Below are 21,937 nucleotides of genomic sequence, written 5' to 3'. Positions count from 1 at the left end.
AAGACCCTTTCTTCCACATGACACACCTGCCCTTGCCCTACTTGGTTATCCTTCAACTAGCCACTTGTTAAAGCTTCTTTACAAAGTGTTTTCTGTGTATGAATTGGGTGTATTCTGCTTTCATAGAGGTAATAACACTTCTTGATGATCAACTAATCTTGTACATTTCATTAGTAACATCTAACTTCTAAATACTCTCTTAATGATTGTGGAAGTAGGAAGGGTGTACTTATTTTCTCCTACCTGTTTTCTGAATGTTGGTTTACTTTTTGGGGGGAAAATGCATATTGAAATCTGGTGGGGTTTATTGTTTGTTTGTTTGTTGGCTTATAGAAGTTGGTGAGGACTACACAATTGTTATTTATTCCCTGATAAATAAAAACATAAATTTGAAGGATGGTGTATTTTTTTCTTTTTCCCCATGGCTGCCACACATTCATGCTTTTTTTTAATCATGGTGTATTTGGTGTAACTGGTGAGGTAAAGAAATTATGTGCATTTTAGAATAAGGCTGCAGTGTAAAAAAGTAAAGTGGTCTAAATACTTTCTGAATTCACTGTCTGTCTCTGTGTTTTATCTGGGGTTCTTAAAAGAAAATTATCAGTCATCTGGTCTTTAAAATCCTGAGCTGTTATCCACATTGTTGGTTTGATCTCCTATTAACCATCTGCACACTGTAGGTCAAGCACACAATTATATGCTCAAAACCATCTCACTCGTTCAATCAGAATATTTTAAAATTGATTTTTCACTTCATTAATTCTTTCATTTCCCTTTTCACATTTTTTTCTTTGGATTATATTGAGTTGAAATCTCCCTCTTTCTTTCTTTTATCTCTGTGTGCAGACAGTGCAAAGGAAGTGTGCGTTTTATGGCAGTGTGAGGATGTTTTGATGCAGACGGGTCTGAGGGGCAGCAGAAGTGCATTTGTTGGGCCGTTCTCCTGCAGTTTGGATCTGGAAGTGCTCTGGTGCAGACATTGTGGTAGCCCTGATAACGGTCCACCAAGAATTTTACTGGAACTGAGAGGAGGACTTCTACAGGTACACAAACCTCTTATAGCATTAACCATGATCATGAGCCTAACCTCATCTAAAAACGTCCCTGAGTACAACCCAAAAAAAAAAAGACAGTTGCTTAATTATCGTGTTTAAATGCAGATACAGCCCTTAACCTTAAACATATGTGGACTGCACTCTACCAGTCCAAACTGCTAACCATTTTATGTGATCATAACCCTAACTTTAAGCACCTATTTTATTGTCCTTGGAGAGTTAAATTTGTTCTTTACAGTGGTGTATTACAGCATTTTCTATATTTTTTGCATAAATATGATCTGAAACATTGCCAGATTTTCACACAAGTCCTCAAATTAATAGATAAAGAGAACCCTATTAAATAAATGAGACAGAAATGTTATACTTGGTCACTTATTTACTGAGGAAAATGGCAAAAGAATGGGAACCTTTGCTATCAGTATCTGGTGTGACCCCCTTGTGCAGCAATAACTGCAACTAAACTTTTCCAGTCCAGCACGTCAACTTGGAGGAATTTTAACCCATTCCTCGGTATAGGACAGCTTCGGCTTTGGGATGTTGGTGGGTTTCCTCACATGAACTGCTTGCTTCAGGTCCTTCCACAACATTCCTATTGGATTAAGGTCAAGACTTTGACCTGGCCATTCCAAAACATTAACATCTACTTCTTGCTTCACAGGTATTTTGGGGGCAGGAGCACTACAATTGTCTTACTCTGATTCAAGAGTACCTGCAGAGCTACCTTAAAGAGGTGGAAAGTCAAGTGGAGGAAATTCCCATCCCCTCTCATTTGTCACACTCTCTTACCTCATACTCCCACCTCACTGAGCATTCCTCAGATGACCTACGTACTGGTGTCTTTCGGTACATACAGGGCTCAGGTACACTGTTCTTACCTATGGCCAGAAAAACAGAAGGGTAGTGTCAAATTTATACCAAACTGTATGTGTGCAGAGAAACAATTTCAGGCACCCATTTGATCAGAGAAGTGCTATTAACTCGGGTCAATGCCCTGTAAAACATTATACCGCAATTACTGTCTGATTCTTAGTGCAGAGTTATTCTCATGTGCTCACAGTGTTGTCTCTCGGTCTTCATTCCTCCATAGATTCTCAGAAGCTGCCTGGGGTGTATGAGGTAATGTTCTATAATGAGACAGAGGACAGTCCTGGTGTGATGATGTGGAGATATCCTGAACCTAGAATTCTCACCTTTGTGCGCATTTCCCCTGTGCCATTCAACACCACTGAAGACCCAGAAATCAGCACTGCCGACCTGGGGGATGTGCTACAGGTGAGTATTGTCTCAGCCTCAGATGCACCAGGGCCTGTATAGATGTTTGTACTCTTTTTCAGCCAGACTCTTTAAGAGTCTCCAGTGTTAAAAAAACTTTTAAATACTAAGCCTTTGGAGCTAGATATAGTCACTGGATTTAAAAAAAAAATACAAAAAAAACACACAGCCCAGCGTCCAGTATTTAAAATTTTGTTTGAGAGTTTTGTTTGAAACAAGCAATAGAGAGCAAGCAGGATGTCCTCATATGTTCACCAGTGGGTTATAGTAAAAAGCCTGTGGTTGGTTGTTTGCAGTGTCAAATGGCCTAATTTTGTGAGAGTAGGCAATTCTTCATTTTGCATGATGTACCTTTACTTTGGCTTTGGAGACTGCCAGCGCTAAGGAAGGGGGATGCAGTAAGAGTTACGGTGCCTAAGAAAGGAGAATGTATTACTTCCTTTTATTCGGGACCACCAGAATAGTTTCCTCATTTGTAAGTCGTTTTAGATAAAAGCGTCTGCTAATTGAATAAATGTAAATGTAAAATAGTTTTCTTCAGAACAACTGGAGTATTCCCATTTGCTCATTTCCTTGTTGAGTACCAAGTAGAAAAGTCGTGAAGTTGAAGTGGATTCAATATGCTTTAAGTAAAGTGTTTTATCATATCTTTTACTAATTTTATTATTGTTAAATCAGCACCATCAAGTGTGCATTGGGGGATGGATGACTGTGTCTTTAGAACAGGCATATTTGTGTCAGCATATAGCAGTGTGGTTGTTGTCATTATTTTCATAATTTTATGGATTCATAAATTGTATCCCTAACCCAGGGCACCATTATTCCTAGCTCTTAATGAGATGCAACCATAACTGCAGGCACACTCCAAGCAGTGGGGGGACTTAGTACTGGAATATGGTAGGTCACTGGGGCTATTAACTTAAATGAGACCGAATGTTGAGCAGGTAATGGCAATTGTCAGAGCTTGTTAAAACCTCTGCATCACCTGACATTAGCGCCAGATCTCTGGCACATTTGGATCATTGCCTGCTTTTGAGGCAGCAGACTACCTTTTAAGTAATTTTAAGTTGAAATGATTAAGGTAAAAGTTTAGTTTAAATGTGTTGTGGGGAATTTTTCCCATCTCCCACATAGGTTCAAGGATAAGCAAGGAAACCAAAATGTCTTAGAATCAGCAAGAATTTTATTACAAAGGTTTACCCAAGCAATAAAGGAGGTCGTTCTCGAGAGTGAACACTGGAAAATTGACCACGGTGCATGATTTTAAAAACCCCAAGGGCGTGACATATTTTTCCCCTGTAACTGGCTAATTCTAATTGGCTTACTCACTCCAACTCTACTTACTGCCACTAGAGGTCACCCATTTACCCTTTTTTATCTATAGTATGCAAGGCTGCTAGGACCACACCAGGTCAGGCAGATACCTCCTACACGTATGCTGTGAGTTCTGCCTGTTAATCAAGGTTTTTTACGTCTTCTCATCTTAAACAGTCCTCTTGGTAAAAACTACAATTATTAGACACTGACTGAAGCCTGCCTAGGAGCCTACTCCAAGTCCTAAGAATTAAGGCCATTTGGTATAAATAATGAACTTATTTTTCTTGTTTTCCCTCCACATGTAGACGACAATCCAGCGTTATTCTGAGTTACATTAAGACCACCATTATAAAATGTATTATATGCGGTATAAAAAATCTAATAAGAAAATATAAAATGTATTTTCTGATAATCTGCAACATGAGGATCAACAACAGTTTTCCCAAAAGTGCAGCCTGATCAAGCAACCCAACACTGCTATTGTACAGTTTAATGCTAGTCCAGTTTAGACCAAATTAAATGGGGCATTTGTGCATGGCAGGGAGCAATATAGGAGTTGAAAGATATACAGGATACAACGTAGGCCTCTCTGGTGGCACTGCACAATCCCAAAATGCTAAAATGGTTCCATGAATGTGCCAAGCATGATTCACCGACAGAGCCAACTGAAAATACATGGTCTCTTTCCAGTTCATTGATCACCACCAAATACATGCATCTGCCTTGCACAGCCATGAAACACACACTAACTGGTTATACTGACTGAAGCGCAGTTCCTACTACAGAAACGGACAATAGCAATAGTTTACAGGCCAAAATCTGTAGAGGATCTTTTCAAAATATATTCTTACGTTTAAAAATAAATAAATAAATAAATAAAGTCTGGCTCATTGTGAAGCTAAGAAACCTAAAAACAACTCAATTACTCAATTAAGTAGCCTAAAAAAACTGCCACTCTATTCCTTACACATTTCCGTGAACACAATTGGTTGTTAATATAGGATATTCACAAAGCTTTCTTGAGTCCCCTGAGAGCACCTGCAAGGCTGTCTGCTGCAAGGCTTCTTTACAGAATACATTGGTGTCTCCATTACAGATGCAATCATGAACGTATGTAACCAGTTTGTTGATAGCCCAATTCTGGCCAAAAAGACACGATTCTGCCTATTGTTTATATTAATGTAACAATAATGTCAATGTTGGCACAGGAGACCACACACCTTAAAAATTTTGATCTGGCCCCTTGGAGTGACTCCAGCATACTGGCTTGTACATGTAAGTGCACTTGCTTCATCTACATGCAAGTTGTATGCAAGAGTTTTCTCACCAGATTTTACAGATTTAATGGTGCTTCATTACCTTCATTAGAGAGAAATATAATGTTCTTAATGGAGAGCGATATAATTTTCAGAGATTTTTATCCTCAGTAGAAACAGTATGGGTACTTACTCTGAAATGAGAGATTCTCATTTTCAGTACCACTGAAGAGCAGTCATCATGATAAGTAAAGGTCAGCAGCACTATTTGACTGCTGTGTGTTATTGTTTGACAAGGTGTGCTAGGAAGATGTGTTAAGGACTCTTGTGATGGCATTAAAATACGGCCTCCACTAGTTTAAAAAAAAAAACTGTACAACGTCACATATTAATCATAGGGGTGTCAATACTGATTTTTTTTATTTGTTTGTTTAAATAAATCTGTACAATACATGTGTTTGGGATCAATACACAGTTCCCTCCAAAAAAAAAATTGGAACAGCAAGGCCGGATCTGTTGTTTTCAATATCCATTGAAGACATGAAATGATAGATCAGAATTTCAGCTTTCATTTCCTCATATTTACATCTAGATGTGTTAAATAACTTGGAACATGGCACCTTTTGTTTGAACCCACCCATTTTTCATGTGATCAAAATATTGGAACATGTGTCTGATAGGTGTTTCTTGCTGCCCAGGTGTGCCCTGTTAAATTGATTGTTTAAAGAATTAATATCTCTGAAAGTCTACACTTGGTTTGAGCCCTAGGTTTCGCCTGTGAAGACTGCATTTGTTGTTAAAAAGGATAAGCCAACATGAAGACCAGAGAGCTGTATATGGGAGCAAAGCAAGCCATTTCGAAGCTGAGAAAAGAGGGAAACTCTATCAGAGCCACTGCACAAGAATTGGGCATAGCCAGTACAACAATTTGGAATATTAAAAGAAAGAACTGCTGGTGTAGTAACAACCAGACACAGAACAGGTTGGCCAACAACAGCAGTTGATGACAGAAACATTGTGAGAGCTGTGAAGTAAAACCCAAAAACAACTGTTAGTGACAACACCAACAACCTTCACAGGGCAGCAGTGAAGGTATCACAATCCACCATTCAAAGAAGACTTCAAATGCAGAAGTATAAAGGTCATACCACAAGATGCAGACTACTCAGGAGCAGTAAGGTTCAGAAGGCCAGATTGGAATTTCCAAAGTAATACAGAGAGGAGCCTCAAAAGTTCTAGAACCAAGATTATCCTCTGCTAAAGTGATGGAAAGCCCAACATGTGGAGAAAGAATGGATCTGCTCATGATCCAAAACATAGAAGCTCATCAGTCAAGCATGGTGGAGGTAGTGTCACAGCTTGGGCTTTTATGTCTGCTTCTGGAATGGGCTCAACTAATCTTTATCAATGATGTAACTCATGATGGTAGCAGCAGAATGGATTCAGAATCCTACAGAATCAGTCTGTCTTCCAATTTATATAGAAATGCATCAAATCTAATTAGGAGGAATGTCATCATGCAAATTGATGGGGAAGGGGGTTCAGACTGGCCAAGTAAATCACCAGACCTTAATCCAGTTGAGCATGCATTTAACCTCCTGAAGAGGAGACTGTGGAGAGAAACCCCCAACAAATGAAAGAAATTGCGTTCTAAGCCTGGAGAAGCAACACAAAAGAAAAATGCAAAACTTTGCAACACAAAAGAAAAATGCAACACAAAAGAAAAATGCTGTGTGGCAGGGCACATTATCCTGCTGAAAGAGGCCACTGCCATTAGGGAATACCATTGCCATGAAGGGGTGTACTTGGTCTGCAACAATGTTTAGAGATGTGGTACTTGTGAAACTAACATCCACGTGAATGCCAGAACCCAAGTTTCAGCAGAACATTACCCAGAGCATCACACTGTCTCTGCTGGCTTGCCTTATTCCCATAGTGCATCCTGTTGCCATCTCTTCCGCAGGTAAGCAATGCACATGCACTCGGCCTTCCATGTGATGTCAAAGAAAACATGATTCGTCAGACCAGGCTACCTTCTTCCATTCCACCATGGTCCAGTTTTGATGCTCACATGCCCATTGTAGGTGCTTTTGGCAGTGGACAGGGGTTAGCATGGGCACTCTAACCAGTCTGCGGCTATGCAGCCCCATCCGCAGCAAGCTGCGATGTACTGTCTGATCTGACACCTTTTTCAGCATTAACTCTTTCAGCAATTTGTGCTACAGTATCGTTTTCTGTGGGATCAGTGCCGAGGGGTTAGCCTTTGCTCTTCCACGTACATCAGTGAGCCTTGGACACCCATGACCCTGTCACCAGTTCACCAGTTGTCCTTCTTTTGACCACTTTTGGCAACTACTACATACTGGGACACAAGACCTGCTGTTTTGTAGATGATCTGACCCAGTCTTCTAGCCATCACAATTTGGGCCTTATCAAAGTTGCTTAGATCTTTATGCTTGCCTATTTTTCCTGCTTCGAGCAAACTTTGGGAACTGACTGTTTACTTGCTGCTTAATATATCCCACCCGCTGACAGTTGCCATTGTAACGAGATAATATTCACTTCACCTGTCATTGGTTTTAATATTATGGCTGATCTGTGTGTGTATGTGTGTGTGAGTGCATGTGCGCAGTCTCCTCTGAAATTAATACAGAGATGAGCCACAAAACTCCTGGAACCGAGATTAAACTCTACAAAAGTGATGGAAAGCCCAAAGTGTGACAAAAGAAAGGACATGATCCAAAACCTACGAGCTGATCTGTCAAGCATGGTGGTGGTAGTGTCATGTCTTAGGCTTGCATGGCTGCTTCTGGAACAGGCTCACTCATATTTATTGATGATGTAACTCATTATAGTAGCAGCAGAATGAATGTACAAGTCTAGAGAAACATTATGTAAGTTTACAGATAAATGCATCTGGTAGATCTCCTCATACTCATCTTTTGATCTCAAATATAAATGTCTTCAGTGTATAGGCAAAAAAGTATTAGCCTTGCCAATACTTTCTGAGTGTAATCTATGCATTATTATCTAGGTAAGTGTTTTAATACAGACTAAAGGAAATAACTTGTTTCCCAGGGAGAGGATAACTCTGTCTAGCAATAAAATGCTTTAAAAAGCTATAAAATGCTGACAAGATTTGGGAAGTAATTATGTCAGCTAGTTCAGCTGTGGTCTCCTTTTGCATCACACATATAAAGATATTTGACATTTGATATCTGTCTACAATCTTCATCTCCACTCAGTAATATGTGCGGTAAAAATCGTTACACCATCAACCAGATAATGCCTCAGCTTATGTGTGTAGTGCAGCAGGTAGCAGGATTTTCATGTGTGTAATAGAACACTGAAGGTGCTTACCATCTTATCTCACTGTCCAATACGTATAATGATATTAAAGTTAACTCTGTCTTTATTAGCTACAGCATTAAAGTGTGTCGCACCATCTTGAAGTGCATTCCATTTAAACATACCAAATGAAAATTTTTGTTTTCCAAATGTCATTAAGTAGTAGGATTTTTTTTTCCCCTCTGGTTATCAAAACTACTTTCCTCTGGGCAACTCCAAATAAAAATCTTGTAGCTTATACACGAATGCACTAATTGTATGTATAACTGTGGTTCTATGAATACTGATAAACCAGGGGATGGTTCTCTAGGAATCACCAGCATACCTTCTTTTGTGCATGCACAAGCATGACCAGACTGTATGACATAATATTTGCTATAATTACCCTTGTCATATGGCTGTTGTTCCCTGGAACCTTCTTGCAAAGTTACCAGTGGGTCTGCGCTAGTTAGGAAAGATATGGAACACTACCTCCTATGCAGTGTTTGGGAAACATACAGTAGATACTTGCATTGGTAACTAACATTCTCTTTCATGCCTCCTAACCCCCAGGGACAGTGAGAATCTCATGGATAACCTACAGGTCTATCTCAAAAAATTAGAATATCATGGAAAAGTTTATTTTTTTCTGTAATTTAATTCAAAAACTGGAATTTTCATATATTCTAGATTCATTACACATAGAGTGAAATATTTCAAGCCTTTTTTTGTTTTAATCTTGATTACGGCTTACAGTTCATGGAAATCAAAAATCCAGTATCTCAAAATATTAGGTCAGGCGAGTTGGCTGGCCAATCAAGCACAGTAATACCATGGTCAGCAAACCAGTTACTAGTAGTTTTGCCACTTTGGGCAGGTGCCAATTCCTTCTGGAAAAGGAAAACAGCATCTCCATAAAGCTTCTCAGCAGATGGGACCATGAAGTGATCTAAAATCTCCTGGTAGACGTCTGCATTGACTCTTGACTTGAGAAAATACAGTGGACCAGCAGATGACTTCAAGCAACTTGGATTCTGTGCCTCTCCACTATTCCTCCAGACTCTGGGACCTTGATTTCCAAATGAAATGCAAAATTTACTTCCATCTTCCCCAGGATTGTGGTTGTGTGCACTGAACCAGACTGAGAAATTAAAGGCTCAGGAAACCTTTTGCAGGTGTTTTGCGTTAATTAGCTGATTAGAGCTTTTCTCAGGTCGACATTTCTGTATTATAATTTTTTTATTCTAAGATTTCAAGATACTACAGTGAGGCAAAGAAGTATTTGATCCCCTGCTGATTTTGTACGTTAGCCCACTGACAAAGAAATGATCAGTCTATAATTTTAATGGTAGGTTTATTTGAACAGTGAGAGACAGAATAACAACAAGAAAATCCAGAAAAACGTGTCAAAAATGTTATAAATTGATTTGCATTTTAATGAGGGAAATATGTATTTGACCCCCTCTCAATCAGAAAGATTTCTGGCTCCCAGGTGTCTTTTATACAGGTAACGAGCTGAGATTAGGAGCACACTCTTAAAGGGAGTGCTCCTAATCTCACCTTGTTACCTGTATAAAAGACACCTGTCCACAGAAGCAATCAATCAATCAGATTCCAAACTCTCCACCATGGCCAAGACCAAAGAGCTCTCCAAGGATGTCAGGGACAAGATTGTAGACCTACACAAGTCTGGAATGGGCTACAAGACCATTGCCAAGCAGCTTGGTGAGAAGGTGACAACAGTTGGTGCGATTATTCGCAAATGGAAGAAACACAAAAGAACTGTCAATCTCCCTCGGCCTGGGGCTCCATGCAAGATCTCACCTCGTGGAGTTGCGATGATCATGAGAACAGTGAGGAATCAGCCCAGAACTACACGGGAGGATTTTGTCAATGATCTCAAGGCAGCTGGGACCATAGTCACCAAGAAAACAATTGGTAACACACTACGCCGTGAAGGACTGAAATCCTGCAGCGCCCGCAAGGTCCCCCTGCTCAAGAAAGCACATATACATGCCCGTCTGAAGTTTGCCACTGAACATCTGAATGATTCAGAGGACAACTGGGTGAAAGTGTTGTGATCAGATGAGACCAAAATGGAGCTTTTTGGCATCAACTCAACTTGCCATGTTTGGAGGAGGAGGAATGACCCCAAGAACACCATCCCCACCGTCAAACATCGAGGTGGAAACATTATGCTTTGGGGGTGTTTTTCTGCTAAGGGGACAGGACAACTTCACCGCATCAAAGGGGCGATGGACTGGGCCATGTACCGTCAAATCTTGGGTGAGAACCTCCTTCCCTCAGCCAGGGCATTGAAAATGTGTCGTGGATGGGTATTCCAGCATGACAATGACCCAAAACACACGGCCAAGGCAACAAAGGAGTGGCTCAAGAAGAAGCACATTAAGGTCCTGGAGTGGCCTAGCCAGTCTCCAGACCTTAATCCCATAGAAAATCTGTGGAAGGAGCTGAAGGTTCGAGTTGCCAAACGTCAGCCTCGAAACCTTAATGACTTGGAGAAGATCTGCAAAGAGGAGTGGGACAAAATCCCTCCTGAGATGTGTGCAAACCTGGTGGCCAACTACAAGAAACGTCTGACCTCTGTGATTGCCAACAAGGGTTTTGCCACCAAGTACTAAGTCATGTTTTGCAGAGGGGTCAAATACATATTTCCCTCATTAAAATGCAAATCAATTTATAACATTTTTGACATGCGTTTTTCTGGATTTTTTTGTTGTTATTCTGTCTCTCACTGTTCAAATAAATCTACCATTAAAATTATAGACTGATCCTTTCTTTGTCAGTGGGCAAACGTACAAAATCAGCAGGGGATCAAATACTTTTTTCCCTCACTGTAGATTTTTGATTTCCATGAGCTGTAAGCCGTAATCATCAAGGTTAAAACAAAAAAAGGCTTGAAATATTTCACTTTAAGTGTAATGAATCTAGAATATATGAAAGTTCCACTTTTTGAAATAAATTACGGAACGAAAAAAAAACTTTTCCATTATATTAAAATTTTTTGAGATGCACCTGTATATGTGTGTGTGGGGTGTGTGTGTGTGGTGGTGGGGGGTCATGTAACCTTGAGCGTGGAAAAGGTACACAGTAAAACCAACACAACAGCAGCATAGACTTCCTGGAGGAGTATGCTCTAATAATGCCCATGGGTTTAGTAACATAATCAACAATTAAACAGTTTGGCGCTAACTCAGACAGCAAGCTATTAAGTGAATCCAACTCAAGCTAGTACCTATGGAATTCCACATGGCTCCAAAAAGTACAAAATAACCTGAAGGAATGAAAGGAGATGATGATAGGAGTCTGTCATATGCTGGAGGATAACTTACTTGTAGAAACTTACCCAAGCCAGAAAATACATCCTTAGAATTAGCAGCACAATACTCAAAACCCTACTCTTGCTTTGCTCTCACATGCAGTACTTGGTAATATTACATACTGCACAGATGTAATACAGTCAGTATTCTCAATCTGTTGTATGATTGTGCATGTTTTTAACCATTTCAAACTCTTTCTTTATACAGGTGCCATGTAGTCTGGAATTCTGGGATGAACTGAGGAGAGCCTTTGTGCCATACCAAGAGTTCAGCCTGTCTGAAAGCAATGTGTGTGAGCTCAAAATGCCCCCACTAACTTTCCACACACATCAGAGTGACCTTGTACCCTCTGATCTCTGGAGAGTTGTGGTTAACAGTACAGCAGACGGAGCAGATGAGAGGTGTGTATTGGTAATGAAAATAATTTAATGCATTTATTGTGTAGGACAAGTGAACAAGCCTTGGATTTAAAAGGGGTCATAAAATTGTGATCAGACTACGAACATTCAACGTCCAACTAGGCCTGTCATCATAATTACATTAACGATTTATTGTACAATATATATGGACATGAGCGCGATCTTTTTTGCTGACTTTTTTGACAATACTGCCCATTGTGCTTACATGCATGTTTGTTTACTTATGAATGAATGTCACCAACATGTAAGCCATTTGCACTGCTTCTTTCCTCTCGTCTGCACTAGGGCTGTCAAATTAAATTTTGAAATTCAGTGAATAGTTCAAAATTTTATTTGACCACCCTAGCGCAGACCAGAGGAAAGAAGCATTTTAAAGGGTCTTAAAATGACAATATATCATCCATCAAGAGTAGCTATTGTGACAGGCCTACGTCAAATATATTTGGACAAATGTCAAAATAAGTTTTCTGCATCCTTGGGCATTTCTGGTATATTGTTCGCTATATAGTTTGTACAGTATATCTGTAGGGGGGAAAAAAGGAAAGTCTATTTTTCTTTTAAAACATAATTTTTTACCTTTCATTTCCAAAAATTTGGTTGTGCACACACTGAGGTCATTTTTTTCAAGTTGGATAATTTTGTTGCAAGCCATCTTGGGATTTATTATTATTGGAATGTCAAGTCACTGGGACACTTTGAAGCAGTAGTCCAGTTTATGATCATCATCTACTGACGGGTGGCATAACAACAACATAAATATTTATAAATCATTATAAATCAAAGGTTTGATGAGGAAGGAAATCCCTAAATGGTCAGTCAAGATATGGGAATTCTTGTTTTTCCACACAAATTAACTGCAATGGCCAATTTTTAAAACTCTGTCCAAAGCCATTTGATCCTGAATTAAACCAACCAAACGAGTATTATGGGATGCAGGCAGCATTTATTTTTTTGTAGATCTGAACTAAACTACAGTACATCCGGAAAGTATTCACAGAGCTTCACTTTTTCCACATTTTGTTATGTTACAGCCTTATTCCAATATGGATTAAATTCATTATTTTCCTCAAAATTCTACAAACAATACCCCATAATGACAACATGAAAGAAGTTTGTTTGAAATCTTTGCAAATTTATTAAAAATAAAATACAGAAAAAAGCACATGTACATAAGTATTCACAGCCTTTGCCATGCCACTCAAAATTGAGCTCAGGTGCATCCTGTTTTCACTGATCATCCTTGAGATGTTTCTACAACTCGATTGGAGTCCACCTGTGGTAAATTCAGTTGACATGATTTGGAAAGGCACACAGCTGTCTATATAAGGTCCCACAGTTAACAATGCATGTCAGAGCACAAACCAAGCCATGAAGTCCAAGGGACTGTCTGTAGACCTCCGAGACAGGATTGTATCGAGGCACAGATCTGGGGAAGGTTACAGAAACATTTCTGCAGCATTGAAGGTTCCAATGAGCACAGTGGCCTCCATCATCCGTAAATGGAAGAAGTCTGTAACCAGCAGGACTCTTCCTAGAGCTGGCCGTCCGGCCAAACTGAGCGATCAGGGGAGAAGGGCCTTAGTCAAGGAGGTGACCAAAAACCCGATGGTCACTCTGACAGAGCTCCAGTGTGTGTCTCTGTGGAGAGAGGAGAACCTTCCAGAAGAACAACCATCTCTGCAGCACTCCACCAATCAAGCTTGTATGGTAGAGTGGCCAGACGGAAGCCACTCCTCAGTAAAAGGCACATGACAGCCCACCTGGAGTTTGCCAAAAGGCACCTGAAGGACTCTCAGACCATGATGAAACAAAGATTGAACTCTTTGGCCTGAATGGCAAGCGTCATGTCTGGAGGAAACCAGGCACCACTCATCACCTGGCAAATACCATCCCTACAGTGAAGCATGGTGGTGGCAGCATCATGCTGTGGGGATATTTTTCAGCGGCAGGAACTGGGAGACTTGTCAGGATCGAGGGAAATATGAATGCATCAATGTACAGAGACATCCTTGATGAAAACATGCCCCAGAGCACTCTGGACCTCAGACTGGGGCGAAGGTTTATCTTCCAACAGGACAACAACCCTAAGCACACAGCCAAGATAACAAAGGAGTGGCTACAGGACAACTCTGTGAATGTCCTTGAGTGGCCCAGCCAGAGCCCAGACTTGAACCCGATTGAATATCTCTAGAGAGATCTGAAAATGGCTGTGAACTGACGCTTCCCATCCAACCTGATGGAGCTTGAGAGGTCCTGCAAAGAAGAATGGGAGAAACTGCCCAAAAATAGGTGTGCCGAGCTTGTAGCATCATACTCAAAAAGACTTGAGGCTGTAATTGGTGCCAAAGGTGCTTCAACAAAGTATTAAGCAAAGGCTGTGAATACTTATGTACATGTGCTTTTTTTGTTTTTTATTTTTAATAAATTTGCAAAGATTTCAAACAAACTTCTTTCATGTGGTCATGATGGGGTATTGTTTGCAGAATTTTGAGGAAAATAATGAATTTAATCCATTTTGGAGTAAGGCTGTAACATAGCAAAATGTGGAAAAAGTGAAGCTCTGTGAATACTTTCCGGATACACTGTAGGTCAAAGAAAAGTGCAAGGTCGCAAGAAAATTACTTTGGCAGAGTATCAAGATATATAAGGCATCTTAAAACACTTATTTATATAGCGCCTTTCCAGAGCTCAAGGAAGCTTTACAATACAATGATACATAATGAACAGTCATGGACAAACACAACGTGAAAAAAAATGAGCAACCAAACACAGAAAAGACATGCACAGTACAGTCACTGAGAAAATGCATTATAACAGATTAGGACAGATAACACTGAGAAAACGGATACGTTTTTAATTGGGATTTGAACTCTGAGATGAATGTGATGCTGGGAAGAGTCAGAGGGAGAGAATTGCAGATGTTAGGTGCTACAACACTGAAAGACCTGCCAGCCATGGTTGAGAGACGAAATCTAGGTACAGAGAGAAGTCCGAGCCCAGAGGACCTTAGAGAGTGGGTCGGGTTGTAGGGGAGAAGCAGTTCACTAAGATAGAATGGTCCCAAACCGTGAAGTGACTTAAATGTAAGCAGAATTACTTTATATTTAATGTGAAATGAAACCGGTAGCCTATGCACTTCAGACAGGATTAGAGTAATGTGAGCTGAGCGCTTTGTATGTGTGAGAGGTCTAGCCACAGGGTTTTGAATATATCTCAACCTAGCAATATAATTAGCAGGTAGACCAATGAGGAGAGCATTGCAGTAGTCAAGACATGAGGAAATAAATGCATGAACCAGTGTTTCAGCATCTTTGAGGCTAATGAAGGGAGGCGAGCAATGCAACACAGATGAAAGAAACCAATTTTAGAAACTGAATTTATATGAGCTTCAAAGTTGAGGGAGGGATCATAGATGATGACAAAATTTTTTACAGTACTAGATGGTTTAATAAGAGTGCTATCAATGTCACAATTAAGGTCATGAAGGACATTTTTAGTAAGTGTTGGTGTTCCGATAATAATGATCTCAGTTTTTCCAGGTTAAGTTTTAAAAAATTGGAGTTAAGCCATCCTTTTATTTGATTGACACATGCTGATGTGGACCAGTCTGGAGAGTGGGAGCAGATCTACAAGCTGTATAGATTTGAATGTCATCAGCATAACAGTGGTAACTGAAACCGTGGTGGCGAATAAGTTGACCCAAAGGCTATATATTAAAAAAAATAGTAGTGGTCCAAGAACTGATCCCTGAGGGACACCTAATTTTGAAGATACAATTTTGAATTGTATTTTGAAGTAGGCGACTTATAATCCTGCATAGAAATATAGACTGTCTGTCTGTGAGATAAGAAGTAAGCCAGGAAAGAGCAGCCCCCGTGACATCAATATCCGAGAGACGGGAGAGATACTAGATTTTTCATTTCCATGAACTGTAAGCCGTAATCATTAAGATTTAAACAAAAAAAGGCTTGAAATATTTAATTTTGTGTAATGAATCTAGAATATATAAAAGTTCCACTTTTTAATTTAAATTACACAAAAAAATTTACTTTTCCATAATATTCAATTTTTTTGAGATGTACCTATATATATATATATATATATATATATATATATATATATATATATATATATATATATATATATATATATGGTGGCAAACGAATGTGAACCTCTACGGTTACCAGTTAATTTGAAGGTGAAATTAGAGTCAGATGTTTGTCATCACGTTGGTTGAAATCAGATGTCACAACACATGTTTGTGGATGTGTATCATGGCACAAACAAAGGAGATTTGTGAGGACCTCAGAAAAAGAGTTGTTGAAGCTCTTCAGTCTGGAAACATTTATTTAACCATCTCTAAAGAGTTTGGACTCCACCATTGCACAGTCAGACAGATTGTGTACAAATGGAGGAAATTCAAGACCATTGTTACCCTCCCCAGGAGTGTTCGACCAAAAAAGGTCACTCCAAGAGGAAGACATGTAATAGTCAGCGAGATCACAAAGTAAACCAGGGTAATTTCTAAGCAACTAATTGCCTCTCTCATATTGGCTAATGTTAATGTTCATGAGTCCACCATCAGGAGAACACTGTGCATGGCAGAGTTGCAAGGGGAAGGCCATTGCTCTCTAAAAAGAACATTGTTGCCCCTCTGCAGTTTGCTAAAGATCATGTGGACAAGCCAGAAGGCTAATTGAAAAATGTTTTGTGGGCAGATGAGACCACAAAAGAGAATTGTTGGTTTAAATGAGAAGTATTATGTTTGGAGAAAGGAGAACACTGCATTCCAGCATAAGAACCTTTTCCCATCTAGGAAATATGTTGGTGGTAGTATCATGGTTTGGAAACCCACCAACATCCCAGAGTTGAAGCTGGTCTGTATTGAGGAATGGGCTGAAATTCCTCCAAGCCGATGTGCAGGATTGATCAGCAGTTACCGGAAATGTTTAGTTGCAGTTATTGCCGCACAAGGGTCACGCCAGATACTGAAAGCAAAGCTTCAAATTCTTTTGTCACTCACAGATATGTAATTTTGGATCGTTTTCCTCAATAAATAAGTTACCAAGTATAATATTTTTTTGTCTCATTTGTTTAATTGGGTTCTCTGTATGTACTTTTAAGACTTTTGTGAAAATCTGATTGTTTTAGGTCATATTTATGCAGAAATATAGAAAATTCTAAATTCACAAACTTTCCAGCACCACTGTAAGTTTTATTTTTTTTAGGAGGTTTATATAGAGAAGATAGAGGGAGTACATAGAAATATATAGAAGTGTTGTTATAATTATTTGCAATGAACTTCTTATAGCTAACCATAAGAATCTTAAAAGTTTTAAAGACTTAAGACTTGACTTTCAAAGAGTGACTTTTGAACATACTGGTACTTTTAGCCAAAATGGTAAATGTAAAAAATTTGTTTGAATTCTTGGATTGTCCCTGGTACCATTCTATATAAACTCGCCCACATTTTCTGCTATATTTACTTTTCTGAAAAATCTATTTTCAACCTCTCATCAAAGGATATTGACAAGTACTTATCATGTGGCTGCCTGTTAATTTATTTGTTTTATTGATTGATTGATTGATTGATTTGTTTGCATACATGTGCTGCAGGTAATTTTTAGAATGTCACCTGTATACAGTTAATGATGCATATCTTTTGATTGCATTGTCTGATTTTCAAGTAACTTTGTGGATACATCAAACTATGCATTTTTTTCCACAAGTTTGTGCTTATATCTTTTCACCCTCCAAGCATATAGACTAGAATCAGAGATCACTGGTCATCACCAGTGTTTTTTGGTTCTCTTGAATCATATATACACTATATATAACACCACACAAACATGAAGTTTGCATCATGTTCTATTTCTGCATGACAAAAATTCTCCGTTTTGAGGTTTCTGAAAGTTTGATTTCTCTCCACTTAATTACACAATATTTGGCAGAACCCAGAATTATACTGAACCTTAAGAGACCCTGTTTGGCCTAGTGGGAGTGCAAAGTGCAGATTTTTATGTTTTGCAATATATTTTACTTATATTAATAATATCTTTTTGAATTGCTAGTTATTATGGGAGCGATAAAGCTTAAATAGAAAGAGCAGAACACTACACTCTCAGAACTTTGAAACTATATGGAATGTCATGTTTTGACAACTATCATCACATTATCATCCATTTCCAATATCAACTGGTTAAAAATCGCACAGCCTCAAAAAAGGAATTTTGTTTAATCCTGTTCATCTTGAAACAGATTTTTATTACATTGATTATTACTGATGTACACCGCTGTTACATTACTATATATACAATATGTTTCTGTCTTTGTTTAGTTCAGAAAGTGAGTCAAGTTCCCAGTTACCTTGTGAGCAGTTGGTATCTCCTACTGCACTGGCAGCATGTATGCAGGTCGACTCATGTTTTGCACCATGGCTTGTACCATCACTATGTGTGTCCCTGAAACTGGCCCACTTGGAGCTGCGGCTGTGCCATCACCTGGAACAGCTTGGTACAGGTAACACCCACGCACACCTGACACTCCTCATTGAATACATGGTCTACTAGATAACCCGCATCAACTCTCAAAGTTCTCTGGTGTAGTTTAACTGTCTTTTTCCTTTGTGCATGATGCATGCATCCAGTCCAACTGTATTTCCTCACTTCCAGACTTCACTACCACATTCTGAGATTAGGGCTTCCAAGATGGCTTAGCTTAGTGCAAGATTTCATGCCTCTGATTTATTTGACAATAATTTATTTTTCTGCTTTTTAGTTCCTCCATAAAGTTTCCAGCCGCAAAAATAGTTATACTCTAAGGCATATACAAAGAAATATTGAACTGCTTACACTGCAAAAATTATATAACTTAAGTTATAATTGTGACAATATCTTGAATATTGGTGAATCTGTGAAATATTTCTTCTTATGAAATTATTACAAATCAAATATAAGATTATTCAGCTTGTTTTTAGGTGCATTTACTCATTTTAAACTTTATATTTTAAAATATAAAGCACCAAGGGTGTGAAGGGCCCTAATGTTTCTGTTAGGATGTTTTTGTTTAATTTTTTTTTTTACTTTGTGCCATTTTTGAGGTGCTTCCCATGCTCAAAAACTCACGAAATGTGGTACACACTTCACAGTGCTGGTCATCAGGGTCTTGCAAATGATTGGACCCAGGCGTCACCCTGTGTCTCAATACCACACCCAAAGCCCCTACACCTTGGGAGATTCACCTACCTGCACCAAATTTGATAGGCACATGGGTCTTTTTAAGCCAAATTAATTTCATAATCATATCCAATTAACTTAGTTCAATAGAAAGTCAAGCATTTTTGAGGGTACCAAACATTTTTAATACTCTTCCTAGGTGATTCATCAGTTTCAAACCAGATCTGGTCAGCATAATATATCCATGATGATAATTTTAAAGATTTTTTTTTTATATCTTCAATGCTATTGCAATGGTGAGGGTGTCAATTACTTCAATTCCATCAAGTACATCATAAAGTGTAGCTTAAACTTCACGTGTGATGAACAATGAGGAACACAGACATTGCAGTAGTAATTTTTTCATTTTTAATAGCATCACCAGCTGGCAACAGGGCTTATAAGTGAGGCTTATAAACCAAACTTTTTAACAGTCCTACAAAAAATTTTTTTTTGTAGGACTACTCACAAAAGTTGCCATGGTGAGAGTATCAATTAATGTGATGTCATGTAATCAGGGAGTATGGCATAGTTCGAGTATCTGGTATAGACTTCATAGGTACATTAAATGATGAGGAACAGTCAAGTAGACATGCATATAGTAAATCATTGTCATAGCACGTCCAACTGGCTTCAGAGACTGAGGCTAATAAACAAACCATTTTAATGTCTTTAAGAGAATGTAAGTGTCATAGCACATACAGTGCAAAGAGGAAGTGTGGAATAGTTCCACTGTATATCATGCAAGGTGTCACAAAGTTCACATGTACTTTATGTTCAGTGATGCGACATTATAACATACACATGCTAAAACTTGCTGTTGAAACAGACACTGTTTTGCCCTTGGTGCTTGGGACCATTTTTGCTTGCAGCTATATTCCTAATTGTTTTTTTCTCCTTAGTTACATCCCAGCAGCTCCGTCCCTTCCTCCCAGACAGGAAGTTACCATTTGTTCAAGAGTATGCTGTAGTGTCTCTGCGCGAGCCAAAGGCATTTTTGCGAGAGTGGAGTGAGGGGGCTCAACTGGGGCAGGAGCTACACATGTACTCCACACTGCACTGCTACTTGGTGGACTACAGGAACCTCACCCTCTTGCCTCTCCTGCATCCATTTAGCCTACAGGGCCATGCCACTAAAAAATACACACATTCCCAGCAAACAGATCTGATGCTTCATTTCAATGTTTTCTTGGAGCCCATGTTGATTACAGTGGGGCAGCACATTATACATACCTTGGACACAGCACTGAAAGCATGGCAACAGGTGAGACACACACACACACATCATTCAATAAATATTTTGAATGGATGGCTGTCAGTATGTACACTAACCAAAAGTATGTGGACACCTGCCCAATTACACACATATGTGCCTTTTGAACATCCCATTCCAGATTTTGTACCCTTGTTGCCTGTCATGTGAAGAGGGATAGAATAATGTGTATGCATGTCATGACTACCTAGTGTGGTATAGGGCCAGTTAACTGTAACTGCTTTTGATAACCCTGTAAATTTGTATTTGAAGCATATTTCTTCATATTATATTTTGTTATATAGTCCCCTCCGAATGAATGGCAATGTTTTTGCTATATGCTGATGACATTTGGGTTTGAGATCAAAAGAAATTCAATTTTAGTTGTATATCACTTTTTAACAATTTTAATGCGCAAATTTAATGCGCAAGCTAGAGACAAAAAAAAAACTCAGACAAGATGAGGAAGAAAATTTGAGAGGAGCCAGACTCAAAAGGGAACCCATCCTCACCTGGGTAACACTGCATAGTGTGATCATAAATAATTTCTCTTTTATAACTTATACTACATAGTCAAAAAGTGCAATTATGTTAACAAGATCTAATGAGCAACTTGTGAATATGAGCATCAGAGCCATTTCTGAATTCATTATAGTTTATACTTAAAGTCTGTTGTATCGAAGTGAAGTTATTAACTGTTCAGTGGTGGAGACTTGAGTGCAAACTGTTCTTAGCAATTGCAGTCCTATGGCTATCCAAGGAAGAACATCCATAGCTGTCTTTATGGTTTCTATGTGGTGCCAATCATTTAAATCTCATGGTGATCTTTAGGCTGTCCATGTGGAGCCATCCATAACAGCAGTGAATTATTTTCAGGTGAATAAAACTCCAAACAGAAATAGGGCATCAGGATGGATCAGGCAGGTCTGGAGACTAAAAGGAGACAGGATCACTGGTAACTCTGAGGTAGCATATGTAGCTTGAGAGAGAGAGAGAGAGAGAAGGAGGGGGGAAGATGGAACAGCAAGAGAGATAACACAGATTATTGGGTATATACTTCTGTAATGGTTTAAAAAAAAAAAAAAGTACATTATACACACAGTGCAATCTGAGACTCTGACAAAACTAAGTATGACAGCATAACTAAAAGGCAGAGTCAGAAGATAACACAGACATGAGGGTGCCCTGGGACATAAGGTGGCGTGTCGCCAAACTTTACCTTAGTATGTGTAGAGAAGTCACCATTTACATATACAAACTGATAACGATCAGTCAAATAAGACCTGAGCCAGGAGAGGGCTGTTCCCTTACCTCCAACAACATTTTCTAGTCTCTCAAGGAGAATAATATGGTCAGTGGTGTCAAAAGCTGCACTAAGGTCAAGCAGCACAAGCAAGGAGACACAACCCTGATAAAAGGCCAGTATTAGGTCATTTTCCACTTGAACCAGCTGACAGGGATCAAAGTCAGGTTTTTTAATC

The 21,937-nt window shown here is 39.1% G+C and overlaps 1 protein-coding gene across 7 annotated transcripts in view; it reads left to right on the top strand.

The window, feature by feature from the left end:
* The window catches only part of LOC128599569 (intermembrane lipid transfer protein VPS13B), a 252,991-nt gene that overhangs the window by 165,805 nt on the left and 65,249 nt on the right, over positions 1 to 21,937 (top strand). For all 7 annotated transcript variants that reach the window (XM_053611298.1, XM_053611299.1, XM_053611301.1 and 4 more), the window contains 6 exons: positions 847 to 1,043; positions 1,717 to 1,918; positions 2,146 to 2,330; positions 11,779 to 11,972; positions 18,328 to 18,509; positions 20,107 to 20,468. In XM_053611298.1, the coding sequence (XP_053467273.1) occupies positions 847 to 1,043; positions 1,717 to 1,918; positions 2,146 to 2,330; positions 11,779 to 11,972; positions 18,328 to 18,509; positions 20,107 to 20,468 (1,322 nt within the window). The remainder of the gene's footprint in view (positions 1 to 846; positions 1,044 to 1,716; positions 1,919 to 2,145; positions 2,331 to 11,778; positions 11,973 to 18,327; positions 18,510 to 20,106; positions 20,469 to 21,937) is intronic.

The sequence above is a fragment of the Ictalurus furcatus genome, chromosome 23 (assembly GCF_023375685.1).
Source record: "Ictalurus furcatus strain D&B chromosome 23, Billie_1.0, whole genome shotgun sequence".
In the NCBI taxonomy this organism is placed as follows: Eukaryota; Metazoa; Chordata; class Actinopteri; order Siluriformes; family Ictaluridae; genus Ictalurus; species Ictalurus furcatus.
Note: the sequence above shows the minus strand (reverse complement) of the source record. Positions and strands in the feature narration are given on the sequence as shown.